This window comes from Sphaerodactylus townsendi, linkage group LG05, assembly GCF_021028975.2.
Source record: "Sphaerodactylus townsendi isolate TG3544 linkage group LG05, MPM_Stown_v2.3, whole genome shotgun sequence".
NCBI lineage: Eukaryota > Metazoa > Chordata > Lepidosauria > Squamata > Sphaerodactylidae > Sphaerodactylus > Sphaerodactylus townsendi.
Window position 1 is genome coordinate 77909200 of NC_059429.1, and position 16521 is coordinate 77925720.

Consider the following 16521-nt stretch of genomic DNA (forward strand, 5'->3'; position numbering starts at 1 on the left):
AACTAGTGATTTTTAGATCTTTATCAGATAACAGAAATGAGAGTTGTTTCTTTTGATCTGCGTCATCTAAGGCTGTACTGAGATAGATCAATTAATTTCTCATACAGATCCTTGTAGTGATGGCAATCGAAAAGAATGTGAGTGATGGAATCTGGCATTTCTTTCCCACATGAACATAAATGTAGAACATATGGAACGTGAAGGAATCTTCCTGAGGGCACCGATGACAGGAACGAGTTCATTCTGGCCATCATAAACTCCTGTCTGTTAATGGGTGGATCCAAGTCTGATAGGACAAGCTAAAATTGTGATTGTATCAGATGCCTAGAAATTGAATCAAGCAAACTCTTGGTTTATGTGGATATAGTGTTGCTAACTCATGGTCGCAGATCCTCTGAACGTTTTTAATATAGTTGCTTGATCAGTCTGAAGTAAAAGGTCAATGTCGATTCCCATGGATTTAATCATGAGGAGGATTTTACTGTGCCAGTTAGATAGGATTCCTCTGAGTGCAATAGACTCGGCAGATGTTGGCTAAAGAGAACATTCGGCCAGTATTTGATAGTAATTGACCAAACTGTAGTTCTGACAGGTGGTTGTTTGGTTTCTGCAGATTGTGTGATAATTGACACATCGAGACAATCCTGTTATTTGACACAGAAAACAGGCATGTGGATATTCAACAGTATCGTTGAAACCATTAATCCACACAGGTGTTCCATACAAAAGTTGTGGGATTATTTTAGCATTAAAGATGGTAATTGCTGCAGGCAGAATTTGACCCCCTTGCTGGGAGTAGAAATTGATTGCCAATGCTGCACATTTGGATAAATTGATCCCCCAATCTCAATTTCACATTTGGATAAATTGATGGCAAAAGATCTATGAGCTGATCAGCAAAGATTATGTTTAAAGTTCAAACCTAGATATTTAAAGGTTTTAACTTGTTCAATTTCACTATCCTCAATTTGCCATATAAAACATTTCCATCTCTTTGAGAAAACCATTACCTTCAATTTGTCAAAATTAACTGTGAGATTATGATGATGACAATAATTAGTGAATGCCTGAAGATATCATTCAAGGCTTACTCATGTGCGAGAAAGAACAGCTACATTGTCTGCATAGAGAAGTAGAGGGATGTGATGTTTCCCCCTCTTTGGAAGTGACCATCTGCTTTCTTGTCAGATGCAGAGCCAAATGGTTAGCAACTCTCTAATCTAAATCCAGCACAGAAGTTGTGATAATAAAGCAACCAAAGTGATGCCCTTTCATTCTCTGGGCGGAATCAAGAACTCCAGAAATATGTGCACCAAAAGAACTTGGCATTTCCTAACATTATGCTTGTTTTTGCTTTCCCAACATTTTAAAATTAAATGGAAAAGCTAAGTTGACCAGAGCATTTAGTTTTAAAGTAACTCTTCCCTATTTTATATAGTATGTTATTAATAATCTCCAGACGTAATACTTTACAGACTAAAAGGTAAGCTATGTGTGAAAACACTCATTGAAGGAACTCAGAGGCATAGCAAGGGGGAAAAGCACCCGGTGCGTCCTCTGCCCCCATCCTGCCACGGAACGCCCCGTACGCCCTTGCCACACTCCCACGGGCGCACACCCAGGGCATTCCCCCCGGTTCCCTTGGAGTTACGCCTCTGAAGAACTCACATTTTCCTCCCTGTTCTACAATCCTGACACCTTAGCATATTTTCTGAGAGATTCCAAACGGTGGTATATTGTGGCACAGAGTGACATGTGTATAACGCATTTTGATATTTTTTGCATGGATATTACACTTCTTCATGTATGTTAAATTATTTTGTGAGCGCACATTTAAAAGCTAATGTGAGACAGCTCTTACATGGCCTTTTATTCTAAAACGTATTATTAAAAGAAAAGAACTGGGAATAGAAAGGATGAAAAAGGCAATTTACACTAAATGCATTCTCTCTCCCACTTTCTTAAAAATTGAAATTGGCGGATAAATCCAATAATTTGTTGGCCTATATTGCTGCATCAGTGCACATGAAGTTTTACAGCACAGGCAATTGGGAGGAAGGGAGGGAGGTCCCCCACAGCAAGGATCCTGCAATATGTGTGATAATGGAAAAACAGAAAGACTGAACAGGCAAGGATAGTAAGGGGTGAATGTGAGCAGCTGCATATACAGTTCAAATGCTTAGACTTCACTGCAGCTGAGGAGGGGGGGAAAGATATTCTAGCCAATGTATGTTTTACATTTGAATTGTAAATGTGGGAAATGCAAATCCAATTTCAGCATCACTTGTGAAAACAGTCTTAAACCTTTCTCTCACACCCCCAGGGGTGTGTTCCTGCCTTCTGCACTTGTAACAAAGGCACGTATATCACCACAACAGTCGTATTTAAATTAGGGCTTGAAGACCAACGAGGAGAACGCTGCAATTGATATCCGGGGAGCAATGCAGTCGACTTATTCCAACATTTTTGGAAATCACCGCCTTCGTAATTGCTGGCTCAGCACCTAACCGCCTGCAACAGATCCGTCCTCTAGACCAGCATCAGCGCCTCTGAACGATCGGCCCGGACCGCCACACAAGCCGCACACAGTAGGGAGCTGCTCATGCATCCCGGGGAGGCCACCAGCCCGCTGCTTTTTAATCCCAACTGGTTTCCTCCCACCGTGAACAGATGCAGCAGCCCATTCCTAAAAGCCCTTCGCCATCTTCCCCACCTTGGCGCAGAAGAATTTCATGACCGGAGGTGCCGGGGGGGTGGGGGGGGCGGTATGCAGGCACATGCAAGTCACCTAGTCACAGGTTAGTAAGTCGCTGCACTTCATTGGTCGCGCGCCAGGAATGCAGCCCAATGAGCTCGCACGGCCACTCTCTCTTGACCCTCCCGCCTCTCCCAAAACAATAACAGCGGAGCGGACAATGGGGGTGCCAGTGGCCAGGCATGGCTGCTAGAGGAAAGGGAGGCCGGCTTGCAACGGAGCCGCCCTCGGCAAGCATGGGCCGGGCGCGCCCGCGTCGCTATGCCAAGCAGCACCTGCTGCCCCCGAAGGTTTCCAACGGGCTGTCGGGGCTTCCTAGGCGAGGGCGGCGGCGGGGTGGGTTTGTCTGAGCCGTTTCCCATCCCTGTGGCCCAGCTGGGGGAAGGTCAGCAAAGGAGCCCCTTTCCCGAGTGGCGACCTATCCCCGGGCCAGCCTCCTCTTCTGTGGACAGGCCAGGGTGGGCGTGAGCGAAAGCGCGCCAGGAGCTGGTGTGCGGGATCCTCGCCCTCTCTCATTGGACGCGCGCGCGCAGCCAGCCAGCCAGCCAGCCAGCCCGCCCTTCTTGCCTGCCTGCCTGCCTGCCTGCAGCCAGTCGAGCAAGCCGGCGAAGGGCCTCCTGCACCGCTCCCGCAACCCGCCGCACCTCTTGCTCCCGCCAAGCCGGGCGGCTCCCCTCTCCGGGACGCCCTCGCTCGCTAGGAGGCGCCGCGTGCGAAGGTAGAGCTGGGCGAGCCGACCCGCCGGGATGGGCTGAGCGAGAGGCGGAGGGGAGGCGGCGGCGGATGCGCGGGAGGCGCTGCCGTTCGGGGAGGCTGTGGTTGGCGCAATGCAACACCGCGTGGCAGCCTGCCGGGCTGGGCGGACATGCTGAGGCGGGGAGCCGCGGGCGGGCTGCGCCGGTGAAGGACCGTGGGGCTGGGGGGAGCCGACGGCACGGGCTTCCTTCCTTCGCCTTGCCTCGCGCAGCAGGTGGAGCCGGCAGGCGCGGCTCTGGGGATGAGCGCAGGGGGCACGCCGCCAAGCACCCCGGGCCCCCGATGGTTCCAGCGTTGGCACCTCTCCGTGACGGGACCGTGATCTCCCCTCGCTGAGCCTTACCATGTGGTTTCGAGATGCCTCAGTGTCCCGTCGATGGCTGGCACCAGGTTTGGGGGGCTCTGCCTTCCTGCTGTTGTTCCTGCTGCTGAGCTTTGGCATTGCCCGCAGAGGCGGATCGGCACTGAGTTGCCCCAAGGACTGTATGTGTGCCAGCAACATCATCAGCTGTTCGAATGCTCTGAGAGCCTCAGCCTTGCCCTCCCACTTTCCTCCATATGCGGCTGTCTTGGACTTGAGCCACAACAACCTGACCCAAGTGCGAGCAGAGTGGGCCCCTTCCCTGCTCCCTCATCTCCATTCTTTGCTCCTCAACCGCAATCAGCTGGTCTTTATCTCCACTGAGGCCTTCAACAACCTCCCTCATCTGAAGTACTTGGACCTCTCCTCTAATTTTATTGCTTCTCTGGGAGAGAATCTCTTTAGTAAGCTGAAGAAGCTGGAAGTGCTCCTTCTCTACAACAACAGGATCTCTAAGATTGACCGCACTGCTTTTGAGGAGATGGCTAGCCTCCAGAAATTGTACCTGAGCCATAATGTGATCACTCGCTTCCCCCTGGAGCTGGTGAAAAAAGATGGAGCTTTACTTCCGGAGCTTGCATTGCTGGACCTTTCTAGCAACAAAATCAAGACTATTTTTGAGGATGAGATAACTGATCTCCCCGCCTGGGTAAAGAATGGACTTTACGTTCACAGCAACCCCCTCACCTGCAACTGCAAGCTCTACAACCTCTTCAGTCATTGGCAGAAACGGCAGCTGAGCTCAGCTGTGGACTTTGAAGAGGAGCTCAGGTGTGATATAGATCAGAGTAGGAAAGGAATCAGAATCTTCAGTCTCCCAGAAGTCATGAACTGCACCGAAGTCAAGGAGCAGTCGTTCGTAGCCTACCGTGGGCAAAATATTACCATCAGTTGTGACACCAGGCAACGAGGGGTAACCATCAGAGAATGGCTGACACCCAAATTTGAGCGTGTTCCTCAGGAGAATAATAATAGCTCCATGCTTGTGCTGACCAATGGAAGCTTGCAGATAAGCAATATTGGCATGGAGGACATGGGACCATATACATGCTATGCAGTAAGCCAGGTGTTCAATGAGACCTTCTGTGTGCATGTGACTGTCCATAACTTCACCCAGCATGGGGCTACTGATACACTCAACACAGCCTATACCACACTTGTAGGCTGCATCTTGAGTGTCATCCTTGTGCTCATCTACCTTTACCTGACCCCGTGCCGTTGCTGGTGCCGCAGCAGTGAGAAACAGGCCAACCAACGGGAGGACAGCATCAATTCCTCGATGCTCAGCACCACTCCTAACCATAATCCTGAGGGGGCTGGAGGCAAGGAAGGATTAAATCGCCATATGACTCCAAGTAATGCACAAGGCCAGAATGGCAAATGTAAGCCTAACAGCTCCCCCAAAGAGGAAACTAAAGGGGCCCAGAGGGCAGAGAGGAAAATGTCAGATCAAGACTCTGTCAGCTCGGTCTTCTCTGATACCCCCATTGTGGGAAGCTCACAGAACGAAGGTGGGAGACGGTGTGGCAGAGATAAGACAGGGGCTGAATTAGTGGGATTGCTGTGATCATTCTGACTAGGGAAGAGAATAGTAAGAACAGATTAAATAGCCTAATATTCTACAGGTTTTCAATCTGCCACTATTTGCAAAGCATTGTGTTTTCATCTTCCCTCCTTTCAAGCCCACAACCCCATGTTGAAAGTCCAGTGTCCCAGTGTGCTGTTGAAGCACAGCAGTACCTGAGCCCTACAGTTTTGGGCTGACAGTATATTTTTCAGCTCCTCATCATTGGACCTTTGCAAGCATCCCACTGCAAAGAGCAGAGACATAATGTTAGTGGTCCAGTGGACAACCAGGTGTTCTGTTTACTATTACTGCACTTTCAGACCATCTTGAAGGAACTATCCTCTCCGGCACCTGTGTAGGTATGCGTTCCAGAAGAGTAACCCTGTTGCAGCAGAAAAGACCGAGTCCTGTGGCACGTTAAAGATGAACAATAATTTTGTGGCATAAGCTTTTATAGGTGACAGCCTACTTTGTCAGCTGCCTAGTGGCCTAGAATCAATGTTTGTAGCTACCCTTCATGATCAAACCAAATTCACCTCCCCAACAGCTCCGGCCATTGCAGAAATCCCAATCTGCTCTACTTCAGGTGTTCCAATGATTTGAAAACATGCTAGTTTTTTATTGTTTTTAAAGAATATTGTTACAGAGACAGTTTTTACAGAAAATGAAGGTTCCCAACAGCCCAAGTGTCTTGAGTCAGGACACAATTCCAAGCGTGTTTAGCAAGCAGGCCTATCTGTTTTTGGAATCCTCTACTCCTGCATTTGGACTAAGAAATACATTTTAAAAATTCAGAAATGTGTCCAAGAATGAAGGTAGGGATCTCTTCACCCCTGAGCTTCTTTAAAAAGGTCTGGAGTTGTCATCAAGGCTAAAAAGGGCTTTTGGGGTTGCCAAACTGCAAGAAGGAACCAAAAGTCCCAGGAACTGGTAAGCTGGAATTCTTCACACTCCATCCTGCTTTTCTGGGGATGCAGCAGAGACAAGAACACAGCATGACATGATCCAAATCAGCCGCTTCCCCCTCTCAGTTCTTTGCTTGGGAGCATAACAATTAGATGTCCCCTGCTAATCATAGTCATGATATGTCAAGGCAGAAGCCAGGGTTCCAAACAGCTTCATCGTTGCAGCACTTCAGCAAGTCTGGAGGCTGTGAGAGGCTTTATGGAAATCCTAAAGCAACTGGGCAGCGTCATCAGCTATGTGAACATGTTAGGCTAACTGCTTTAGGAAATCAAGCATTCTGTAACTCCACGTGCTAGTAAGGAAATTGAAGTGTATAACCTTTTTGGACAAGGTGGCTAAAGATGAAGGAGACTTGCCTGGGATGTACTTATTCTGGTTTGAGCCACCTCCTAAGATCCTGTCTGATTCTTTTTGGGGGTCTGGGTTTTTTTAAATTTAGGATTTATTTTCTCCTAGTCTGTCTCAGGATGTAGGATACAAAGAGGCACAGATAAAGCATAATGGAAGCCTCTTGGTGGGGGGCGGGGGGGTTGCAAGGACTTTCAGTGGCTCCTTGTTTTAGCTCAAAAGATTGCCCATGCTGATTTTCCTGTGTGGGATATTACCTGACTTCAAGTCATCCCCAAGCAAGTGCAATGAGAAGATCCCCACTACATATTTCATAGCAAGACTTTCCTCTTGATCTGGATTCAGGAGCCTTTGCTAGCCACTGCTGATTTGTCTGTTTTCTGTAGGGAAGAATGGGTAATGCTGGGGAGAGTATAACAGGAGTAGTACATGTGGGGACAGAAGGATGCTACACATTAAGCCATAGAATGTATTGCACAAGGCTGTGACTGGGTCCAAAAAGCTGTCGTTTCTAAAGAGCAGAGCTCTCTTTCACAGCCATATGAATTCTGCCTTCTGCTGGTAGCTCCAGAGCTCTAGAGAAACATGCAAGAAGTGTCAGAGCCTAAACTGAATACTAAGCCAGCTGCAAGAGGCAAATATCTACCCAACTGACCATGCCCTCGCTTTGAGATGTCCAGTCCTTTTCTCTGACGTGTTGATATTAAGCATAAGTCCTCTGAGAGAAGCATGCAATCCAAGAGGTATGCCTGCAAGCCACAGAAGGAGGGAAAACAACCCTTAACGGAGAATGAGGGGAAGCAAAAAGAACTGTGCTGGAAAGAGGAGCAGCAGGGTGAATTTATGAATAGTGGGGATAGATGGCTGGAACAGTTTTGTGACTCTGTGGTAAAATTCAGGTTTTTGTGGTATCAGGCAGCTTCCCAATCTGGAGTACCCTGCAGTAAACCTATTTTCTAGAATTCCCAGCAAAATTACGACAGTTAAGAATAGTGGCGAGGCAAATAAAATATTTCTTTACTTAACGTTAACACGATGAGGAAATATGTCAGTGGGTTGCTGACAAACCCCCCCCCCCCCAAAAAAAAACCCAAATCTGTGACCTTGCACTGTAACAGTTTAGGCTACATATTTATTTCTACTAGGATGTTTAACTATGCCGTTTGCTGTGAAGCTTTTATCCTTTGCCTGCAGGTGAGATAGTGGAAGACTAGAAGGGGAGAAGCCCTCTTTGCTTCCCCTTGGTTTAATTGCTTCTGAAACATTTTGCTTCTCTGGAGGAAAAAGCCATGCTGCAGTGCATTAAAGATGGCCCAGACTGCAGTGGTAACAGAAAGCTGCAGGGAGGACTCTGCTTCTTCCTGATCCTTTATGTATGGGAGGAAAGGAAAAAGAATCACAGGCTGCCTGCTCACCAAGCCCAGCCATCTCATACTTGATGGCAAACAGATACACAGTGCAGCATAGCTTCGCTGCTGTGCAGCCCTCCCCACACAAGCTTTTGCAAGCACATGCATCAGTATCACCTCTTTTATTTATTTATAGCCTGCTTTTCAGTCCTGAGGGGCTTCTAAAGTGGCTTGTGCCATAAAATTAGTTAAAACACATCAGATCACATTTCTCATTTAATGTATTGGATACCTGAAGCTTCCTCATACTAGACAATTGATTTATCACAATTGATTTATCACAGGACTAGCAACAGCTGTCCAAGGTCTTAGGTTGAGACTTTTCCCATCTCTGCTACCTGTTTAACTGGAGAAGTCAGGAATCTGGGATCTTCTGCATGCAAAACATTTACCCTCTCAGTTCATGGTACTGATTTATTAGTGCTACATGAGTGGAGTTGTGAGAACATAAGCCTCTGGGGTGTTTTGGTATGCACAGGTATGCCAGTATGAATTTGTATGTGCACATTATCCACAATTTGAAAACTGTTGTCTGTATTATATGTTGTGCTATGGAAGTATTGTGTTTGAGTTGGACCAATGCAGAACTGTCCTCTTGTAACTTTTCTAGGCAACAAATATTATCTATATGAAAAATTACTTTGAGTTAATCCTTAACATTTTAAAATTTATGTTCTCACTAAATGAGGATGTGGGATTCTGTAAAGATCCATATATACCTGTGAGTAAGCCTTCTCCTGGAGTTTCTTAATCCACTAAAGAGACCAAGACTATTTCCTTAGAATGCAGGACAGAGAACTTTGAGATACTCTCATGTAATCCTTCTTGTGGCAAAGCTATACATGGAAATATCCTTCCCAGTGAGAGACAGGCAGCCTGTAACTTTAGGCCCTAGCATACGTAACATGAGCAGCTTGTGTTTCGTCATTGACAAGGAGTCAGTGAAACAACCTTGGAAAATTTTCTGCTGCATGGTCTTACTGGAATATGCAGAAGAGCACCTGATCAGCATACAAGAGTGTTATGGCCAATGTCTTTGAACGGTACAAGGTGCCATATACTTCTAGAATCAGATTAAAGATCACCTAATCTTGACAGCAGATAAGCATCACAAAGATAACAGCTGGATCAGTTGTTTCTCAAGAATTTATTTAAAAGTAGCTCAAGATTTGATACAACTAAAACTCTAGCAGTCTCTTAACCATAGTTAAAGGACTGGCTCATGAGATTACTAATTCCCATTTCTACATCACCTTCTGTCTGAGAGGTCTATTCACATGTTACCAAGTCCATGTGGTAGGCATGTGGCTGCCAAAAGGACTCTGAATCAACTGTATTCTTGGAGTTCCATACTCAGAATTCAGTTCCCAGATGTTCCAGAGTTTGATTTGCGCTGGGACCATGTCACACATTGAGAAGGGGCTTATTCCCACCCCCCACCCCCACTATTTTTCCAACATAAAATGGCCCAGGGAGATGCTATTTATCCTGTTGGGGAAACTTACCTGTGGCCATCAGAACATAAAAATTTTCCAGGGAGCAAATAACTCATGGGGCTGTTTTAAGTCAGGGAACAGTGTGTGCATGCACTGGGGGCAGGTGGGGAGAGGCAGTAGCAGTGTCAGGTATGGCATGTGCCCTGGGTACCATTTCAAGAGGCATACCATGCTGCCTGCCCTCTGTAGCTGCGCCATCTGTGGGCCTCCCCTTGCTCTGTCCGCCACCTGGACCCTCAGTGCCGCTCAGCCACTAGTACCACGCCCACTCAAAAGTCAAGCTTTGGGGAGAAGCTCCCATTTTCCAGAGTCTTCAACAAGGTACTCAACTGGCCAGCAGGAGGACTTGTCATAGGTTTTATTTTCCACAGATAGCTATTTTCCTGGTGGGGGCTTATGGAGGGTTGCCCAGCATGGAACTCCAGGCACATGTATGTGTTTGCCCCATGGACTTCGTAGCATATGACCAGGTCACACATATTCCTCCTCCTTTTCCCACCATGGCTTGTTATGCTTGTAACATTAACTCTATTATTGAAGTACTCTAACTACTCAAGTTGTTCCTTGTATTCTTTGCCACACTTAAACAACTCGCAAGAACTCTCTTCGCTCCTATCCCACAGATGGATATTGTGCCTCATCAATAATTACTAAGATGACCTTTTATTCCATCTAAACTTGTGCAGTCTGGGTGAAAGCCATTTACACAACCTGTTGTAAACTGTAAACTGATGTCCTGCTTTCCACATATTGTTAGAAAAACCATCAATCTTCTGGTAAACTACTTGGGTGCATCTGCTATCAGGGTACAATATAATTATATGATTGCTCTGATACTCTAAATGTGCTTTTGGAATCAGAGTCCACGAGAAGCCCAGGGAAAACTCTCCTAGGAAGCATTTTTAACACACATAACCCACTTCAAGCAAAGTGATGAGGCAGAATAATGTTTTAAAATCTCATATGTTGCTGTAAGCAATCCCACCTCAAGGTATCCCACTGATTGGAATCCCCTGCTCTACAGTTCAAGTGATGGCCACTAGTTTGGAGGACTTAAAAGTGATTCAACAAATTTATGGAGGACAGGCTCATTGGTGGTTGCTATTACTTTATTGGACCTTAAAGGGCATTAACTCCGTTTAAGACTGCATTGGTAGGAGAGGGAAACTGAACCCAAAACCCGGACAGGATTTGGAAGCAGATGGTTTTTTGGCAGATTATTGGATATAGTTCTAAAAAAGAAAAATGTACAAGGAAGAGGCAAAGAGAAAATGCTGTATGTATGTTAAATGTCTTGTGTGTGTATGTGTGCAAGGGAAAGACAGGCATTTTGCTACAAAACAGCAGAACAAAGGAAGCTCCTCCAGCCCCTTAAGGGAAGCTTCACAGGTGATTATAGTCTAGGACAGCCTCATCTCTCACTTGCCATTCTGTGGTTTGCAGGTCCAGCAAAACATTACTCTATCCTGTAGGGGGATGCATATGCGCTTATTTATATCAGGCAGAGACGACAATCCTAAGGAGCATCTGGGCTGCATTTCTCCGTCAGGTAGTCTGTATTCTCCAGCATAGATGTAGGTGAAAATAAAATATGTTTTAAACAACATATATCTGCAGGGTCTGTCGTCGTTTTTTAATCACCAGCTGGTTAATAACAATTTTACTATTTAAAAGTGGGCACAAGTACCCAAGTTGCCAGCGAAAACCGGAAGTGATTGTGGCAACACTGGGCAGATTTCAGGACAAGCTGTGGTTAGTGCAATGTGTCATTACAAAGAAGGACACATAACACTGCCAAGGCTGGGATTAGCCAATCATCACCCCCAAATCAGTAATATAATGACCCAGTGGGGTCAGGCCTTGTGGGACTATTCAACACTAAGGTTGCATGTACTATGCATGGTGCTTATATCTCTTTAAAAACTTCACCTTCCATTCCAGTTTTCCCTTCATTCACTCTGCTCCCATCAATAGTGGACCAAACCTAGAGTCCTGTTTGCTACAAAGGCAAAATATTATCTTTGGGCAAAAGTCTAGTAACCCTACAGCAAGAGGCCTATTAGTCATCCGTGCAATAGAGGGCCACTCCCCCCCACTCTTACACCTCGTCCTGGAGTGCAACTCCCACTTAGCGAGCTTACCCTCAGGTAGAAAGCCTCATTGGCTTTTTTGACCACAGAGACATTTGTTCCCCACTCATTTTCCATTCAGGAAATAGCGCGGGGTTCCACATCAAGAGTCAAAGAGGCAATCGAGCGTTCTGATTGGCTGGCACATGTGTGCGTCATTTACACGTGGGAGTTGCAGCCAGCCGAAGGCAGGGCTCCATTTTGATTGGCTGACCCGAAAAGTTGGTTTGGATAAGCTGAACGCATTGTTTTGAGACGCCTGCACATGCTGACGCCACTTCACGCTGATACCGCAAATTGCTTGGGCAGAAAAACGAAAGTAAAAATCGGTTTCGGTTTACACCGCCGACAACCCTGTGCTCAGCGGCACTTTGCCAAGCTGCAAAACCGTGGAGCTTGCGCAAAAAAGAGCAATGTTGGCACGTCTTGTTGTGCGCACGTCTCAATTTCCAAGCACTTTCTGACAGGGACAACCTCCCTAAACAAAATGGCGGTTCCTGTTTACTGGTTGGCCGGAAGCTGTGCGTCAGAGCGAATCAGCCGCGCGTAAACAGCCGAGGTTCCCCACCCCCCCACGGCACCCGCGGGGTTTTTGAAAATGTTGCTCTTTGCAGAGGACCTAATTTGCTGCGCGACAAGGAGGTGGGAAAGCGGCAAATTAAGGGCAGCTGCATAGTGGGCGCTGGTGACGTGGGGAACGTCCATCCTCCTCGTGTCTTTTAAAGAGGTGACCCCACGGCTTATGGTGAGTGGGGAGTGGCCCAGAGTATGTGTATTACCTCCTGGGTCACATATGGCTCTTAGGGCTACCTGCTCATTAGTCACATGTTTTCCCACTTTTCCTCCAAGGAATTCGAGGCAGCATATGTGGCTCTGTCCTCACAACAACCCTGAGAGGTAGGTTAAACTAATCTGTCTCACAAATGCAATAAGTATGACTCATGTACCGACATCCATGGGACACAGCACCAAATACACTCCCAAACTGTAATGAATTAGTAAAGCACACACTACAGCTGGCTGCCTAGTGGCGATGGGGTATTTTTCAAAAAAAAAGCCTTATAAAAATAACTGTCTCCTGGGCCCACTGGTGCTCTCCCCCTTCCCCAACCACCCTCTCTCCACCCCAAAAGGAAACCTGGCCAACAGAGGAAGGAAGATTTCTTGTACAGATGTTTTTCCTCCAGCATGACTTTCACTTTCCAGTCTCCCTGCAGCAAGAGAGACCACTTCTAGCATGAATTTAATTTGCTTCACCACCAGAGCAGGGAGATTTTCCAGTGAGCACAGCTTTGCCCTGGACTCTTCCATCTGTCCACAGCAAGCCTGCCTAGCTCCACCCTTCCCACTGCTGTCCATGCCTTCTCCCTTTCATGTTGCTGGCTCCTTCCTTCCTTCTCTAAACACTCATATTGATGTATTAACGTAGTGATAGAAGAGAGTTGATTTTTGCAAGGAACAGCACAAGCAAGGTCTGTTTCTGCTCCAGCGCATCTCCCTCGCTCTGCTTCTGCCTTCCCTGAGGATCAGGAGGGCTTTTAAAAACTTTTTTTTCCAGACAAGCCTCTTAAAACAAACCTCTCTCCTGCAACAGCAGCAAGAGAGAGAGAGTCTGTGGAGAGGAAGGGAGAGAGGAAAGAATATCAGCTCTATAGTATTGGGACTACTGAGTATTGTCAGATCTGTGCCTAAGAGGCATTGTTAAGAGAACCAGGAAACAGAGGCCTGTTGAAACTAGCTGCAGGGATGACTGGGCTTCCTCCTCACATGTAAACAGAGAAATCCAAGGAGGCCACACTTCAGCCCCACCGAAAAGGCACAAGGTAAGTGTTCCATGAGCAATGGGCCAATAATTGTGAATACTTGGTGAACACATTTCTGCACCTCTTTTGTTAAAAAAAAAAGAACATAAAATGTAATGGTGTTACAGATCAGCTGATTTGGGGCGGAGAGGAGAAAGTTTCTTCATTCATTTGTTCATTACATCCTTCAAAGTCCACTTTTGGGCTGTACTACCCAGCTTGCCTCCTGTTTCTTCCTGTCGTTCAAAGCACAACAAAATCATTTGCTCATCTTCAGGGACGTTGTAGGGCCAAACTAGCAGAACGTTCATTGCTTTAAAAGATACATTTCACAGCCACAGAAATCCCCTAGTCACATAAAAGGATTTTAGAAGCATCTCTACATTTAAAGGATATTAAATGTAAGTTGAAGTATTAAAACCTCATTTATCTTCCTGAACCAGAGGGCTGTAAGCTGCCATGTGTGGACTTTAGTACCAGTCATTCCTTTTTTATATAATATATTTTCTTAATTTTTGATAAATGTAGATAGAAAAAAGAATCAAAACAGTTATAACAATTACATCTAAGGAAAAAATAAACAAATAGTTATTGACAATGTAAAATGATATGATAATATACACAAAATAATATTTATTTTAATCCTACAGAAATCACAAAATAGATTATGTGATCTCTGAGCCCAACTTTGGCCAGGGAGAGCGGGATATAAATGTAATCAATTTATTTAATTAATTAATTAATTAAACAAAGGATATTTAACAATGCTACAGTAAAATTTCTACTAAATTGAAAATTGTTAAGAAAAGTGATTATTATTATAAGTGTCTAAAACATGTCTCATATGTTTAACCTGGAGACCACAGTTATTATCATCCATTCAGAATATTTATAAATGTTATATATGTCTTCTTTCCTTTAAACCCCTTATCCATATAGCATTTAATGAGCATTATTAATAGTTCATGTACATCATTTCAACAACCTCTTTCTCAAATCACCACTTTTAAAGAATAATATAAATAATATACTTTCCACTTATCTAGAAATTATTTGATTAGTTTCTTATTCACAATGTAGGTTAATCTTGCCATTACTTCATATTCAGCTAGTTTCACTGACGTAGCGCCCATGGGGCGGGTTGGGGTGCGACGCCTTGGGCGCAGGGGTGTGGTGGGGCGTTTGGAGGCATTCCGAGGTGGGGGCGAGTGGTGCCGTGGCAGGGGCGCAGGGCGCGTGCATGCCCTGGGCACAGTTCCCCCTCGCTCCACCCCTGACTAGTTTGCTTTCCCAGTCCTCTTGGCTTGGACATTTTGCTGCTAGTATAATTCCAGCTGCTGTTATCATATCTCAAAATAGTTCTAAGATTTTGGGGCTTTTTTTGGTAAAATGCCTAATATATAGTTGGCATTCACAGCAAATTTTATTTTTAAATTTTTCTGAATTTCTGCGTGTATTTCCATTTTTAAAAAAATTACACATCCATCACATAAGGTAGATGGTACTGTCCACTTTTTTACATTTCCCTTTGTAATTCTGGTCCATCTTTTTTATTTTCTTTGGAGTGAAACCTATAAAATATCTTGTATCAATTTTTTCTTAATGTTTGGCTGGCTATACATTTTATGTCGTTTGCCCACAGAGTGTCCCATTGTTGAAAAGATATTTCACCCATGACAATTTGCATCCATTTCATTGTACATTTTTTTTACTTGTTCTGTTTCTGTATCATATTGAAGTAAGAGTTTATAAATTTATCGTAATAGATGTTCTTTTTGCTGTTATCACCCATTCAAATTCAGAACCCAGTCAATTCCCTTGTGATTTAAAAATAACTGAATTTCCAGCCTTCGAAAAGAGAAAGAACAACCTGCCTTTTGGCATCTCTCATTAGGATACAGAATTGTGCCAAAAATCTGCCTAACAATGGGACTGCAGAAGGAACACAAGCTTGGCTGGCCATCTTGTAATTCAGGTGTCATAAGTATTTGTTAATTCCCTACCTTTTTGCCAACAAGGGAGTGCCCAGGAAGTATTCCATTCAAGCTCTGATCAGACTCAGCCATGCCTTGTTTCAGCAAGGTTGATTTTGTCTTCCCATCACACCCTGGGATAAAATGTACATGGCAGTGCAATACACAGTTGAGGGAACTGTGCCACCGCAAGGGTTGGTGCAGCAATGGTGCAGCTGAGCTGCCTCCTTAGCAGGTAGCTGCACCGTGGCCAGTCCTGGAAGAGCAAAAACAAAAGGCTACAGAATGGAAAAGGGAATGTGGCCCAGGACTGTTAGGATGAAGAGGAGAAACAGCGACCAACAGGTCATCTAACAACCAGCAGGGGAGGAGCAAGATGGAGATGAAGAAGAAGAGTTTGGATTTATATCCCCCCTTTCTCTCCTGTAGGAGACTCAAAGGGGCTTACAATCTCCTTGCCCTTCCCCCCTCACAACAAACACCCTGTGAGGTAGGTGGGGCTGAGAGAGCTCCGAGAAGCTGTGACTAGCCCAAGGTCACCCAGCTGGCGTGTGTGGGAGTATACAGGCTAATCTGAATTCCCCAGATAAGCCTCCACAGCTCAGGCGGCAGAGCAGGGAATCAAACCTGGTTTCTCCAGATTAGATACACGAGCTCTTAACCTCCTACGCCACTGCTGCTCCTTTCAAAAGGCAGATGAATATGGATTTTTAGCATTGGTGCCACAGCCTCTGCCTCCTCTGGCTTTGCCATTGCTCCGTTGCCCCCTCCAACTTGAGCCTGGTCCTGCCGTCATTGATCGTGCTTCTTGATAGGTCCTGCCTGCCATCCTCTCAAGGGGAAGCCATGCTCCTCTGGAACAGAGCTAGAGAGAAGTGTCTTTTGGAGAAGACCACTGGGTCTTGGAAAACTTTTGGTCCTCCCAACTCCCTTGACTCCGTTTCCATAGGGTTCTGTGC

At 45.7% G+C, this 16521-nt stretch overlaps 1 protein-coding gene across 1 annotated transcript; it reads left to right on the forward strand.

Annotated features, from left to right (window-relative positions):
* The first annotated feature begins 2945 nt into the window (after positions 1-2945).
* On the forward strand, positions 2946-11266 carry AMIGO1 (adhesion molecule with Ig like domain 1). Its single transcript, XM_048497025.1, has 2 exons — positions 2946-5523; positions 5787-11266. Exon 1 carries the CDS (start codon positions 3856-3858, stop codon positions 5437-5439), a length of 1584 nt encoding a protein of 527 aa, XP_048352982.1. The 5' UTR covers positions 2946-3855; the 3' UTR covers positions 5440-5523; positions 5787-11266.
* Positions 11267-16521: the final 5255 nt, after the last annotated feature.

Coding starts and splice junctions, on each gene's coding strand:
- AMIGO1 (XM_048497025.1), top strand. CDS start 3,856: ATGTGGTTTCGAGATGCCTCAGTGTCCCGTCGATGGCTGGCACCAGGT.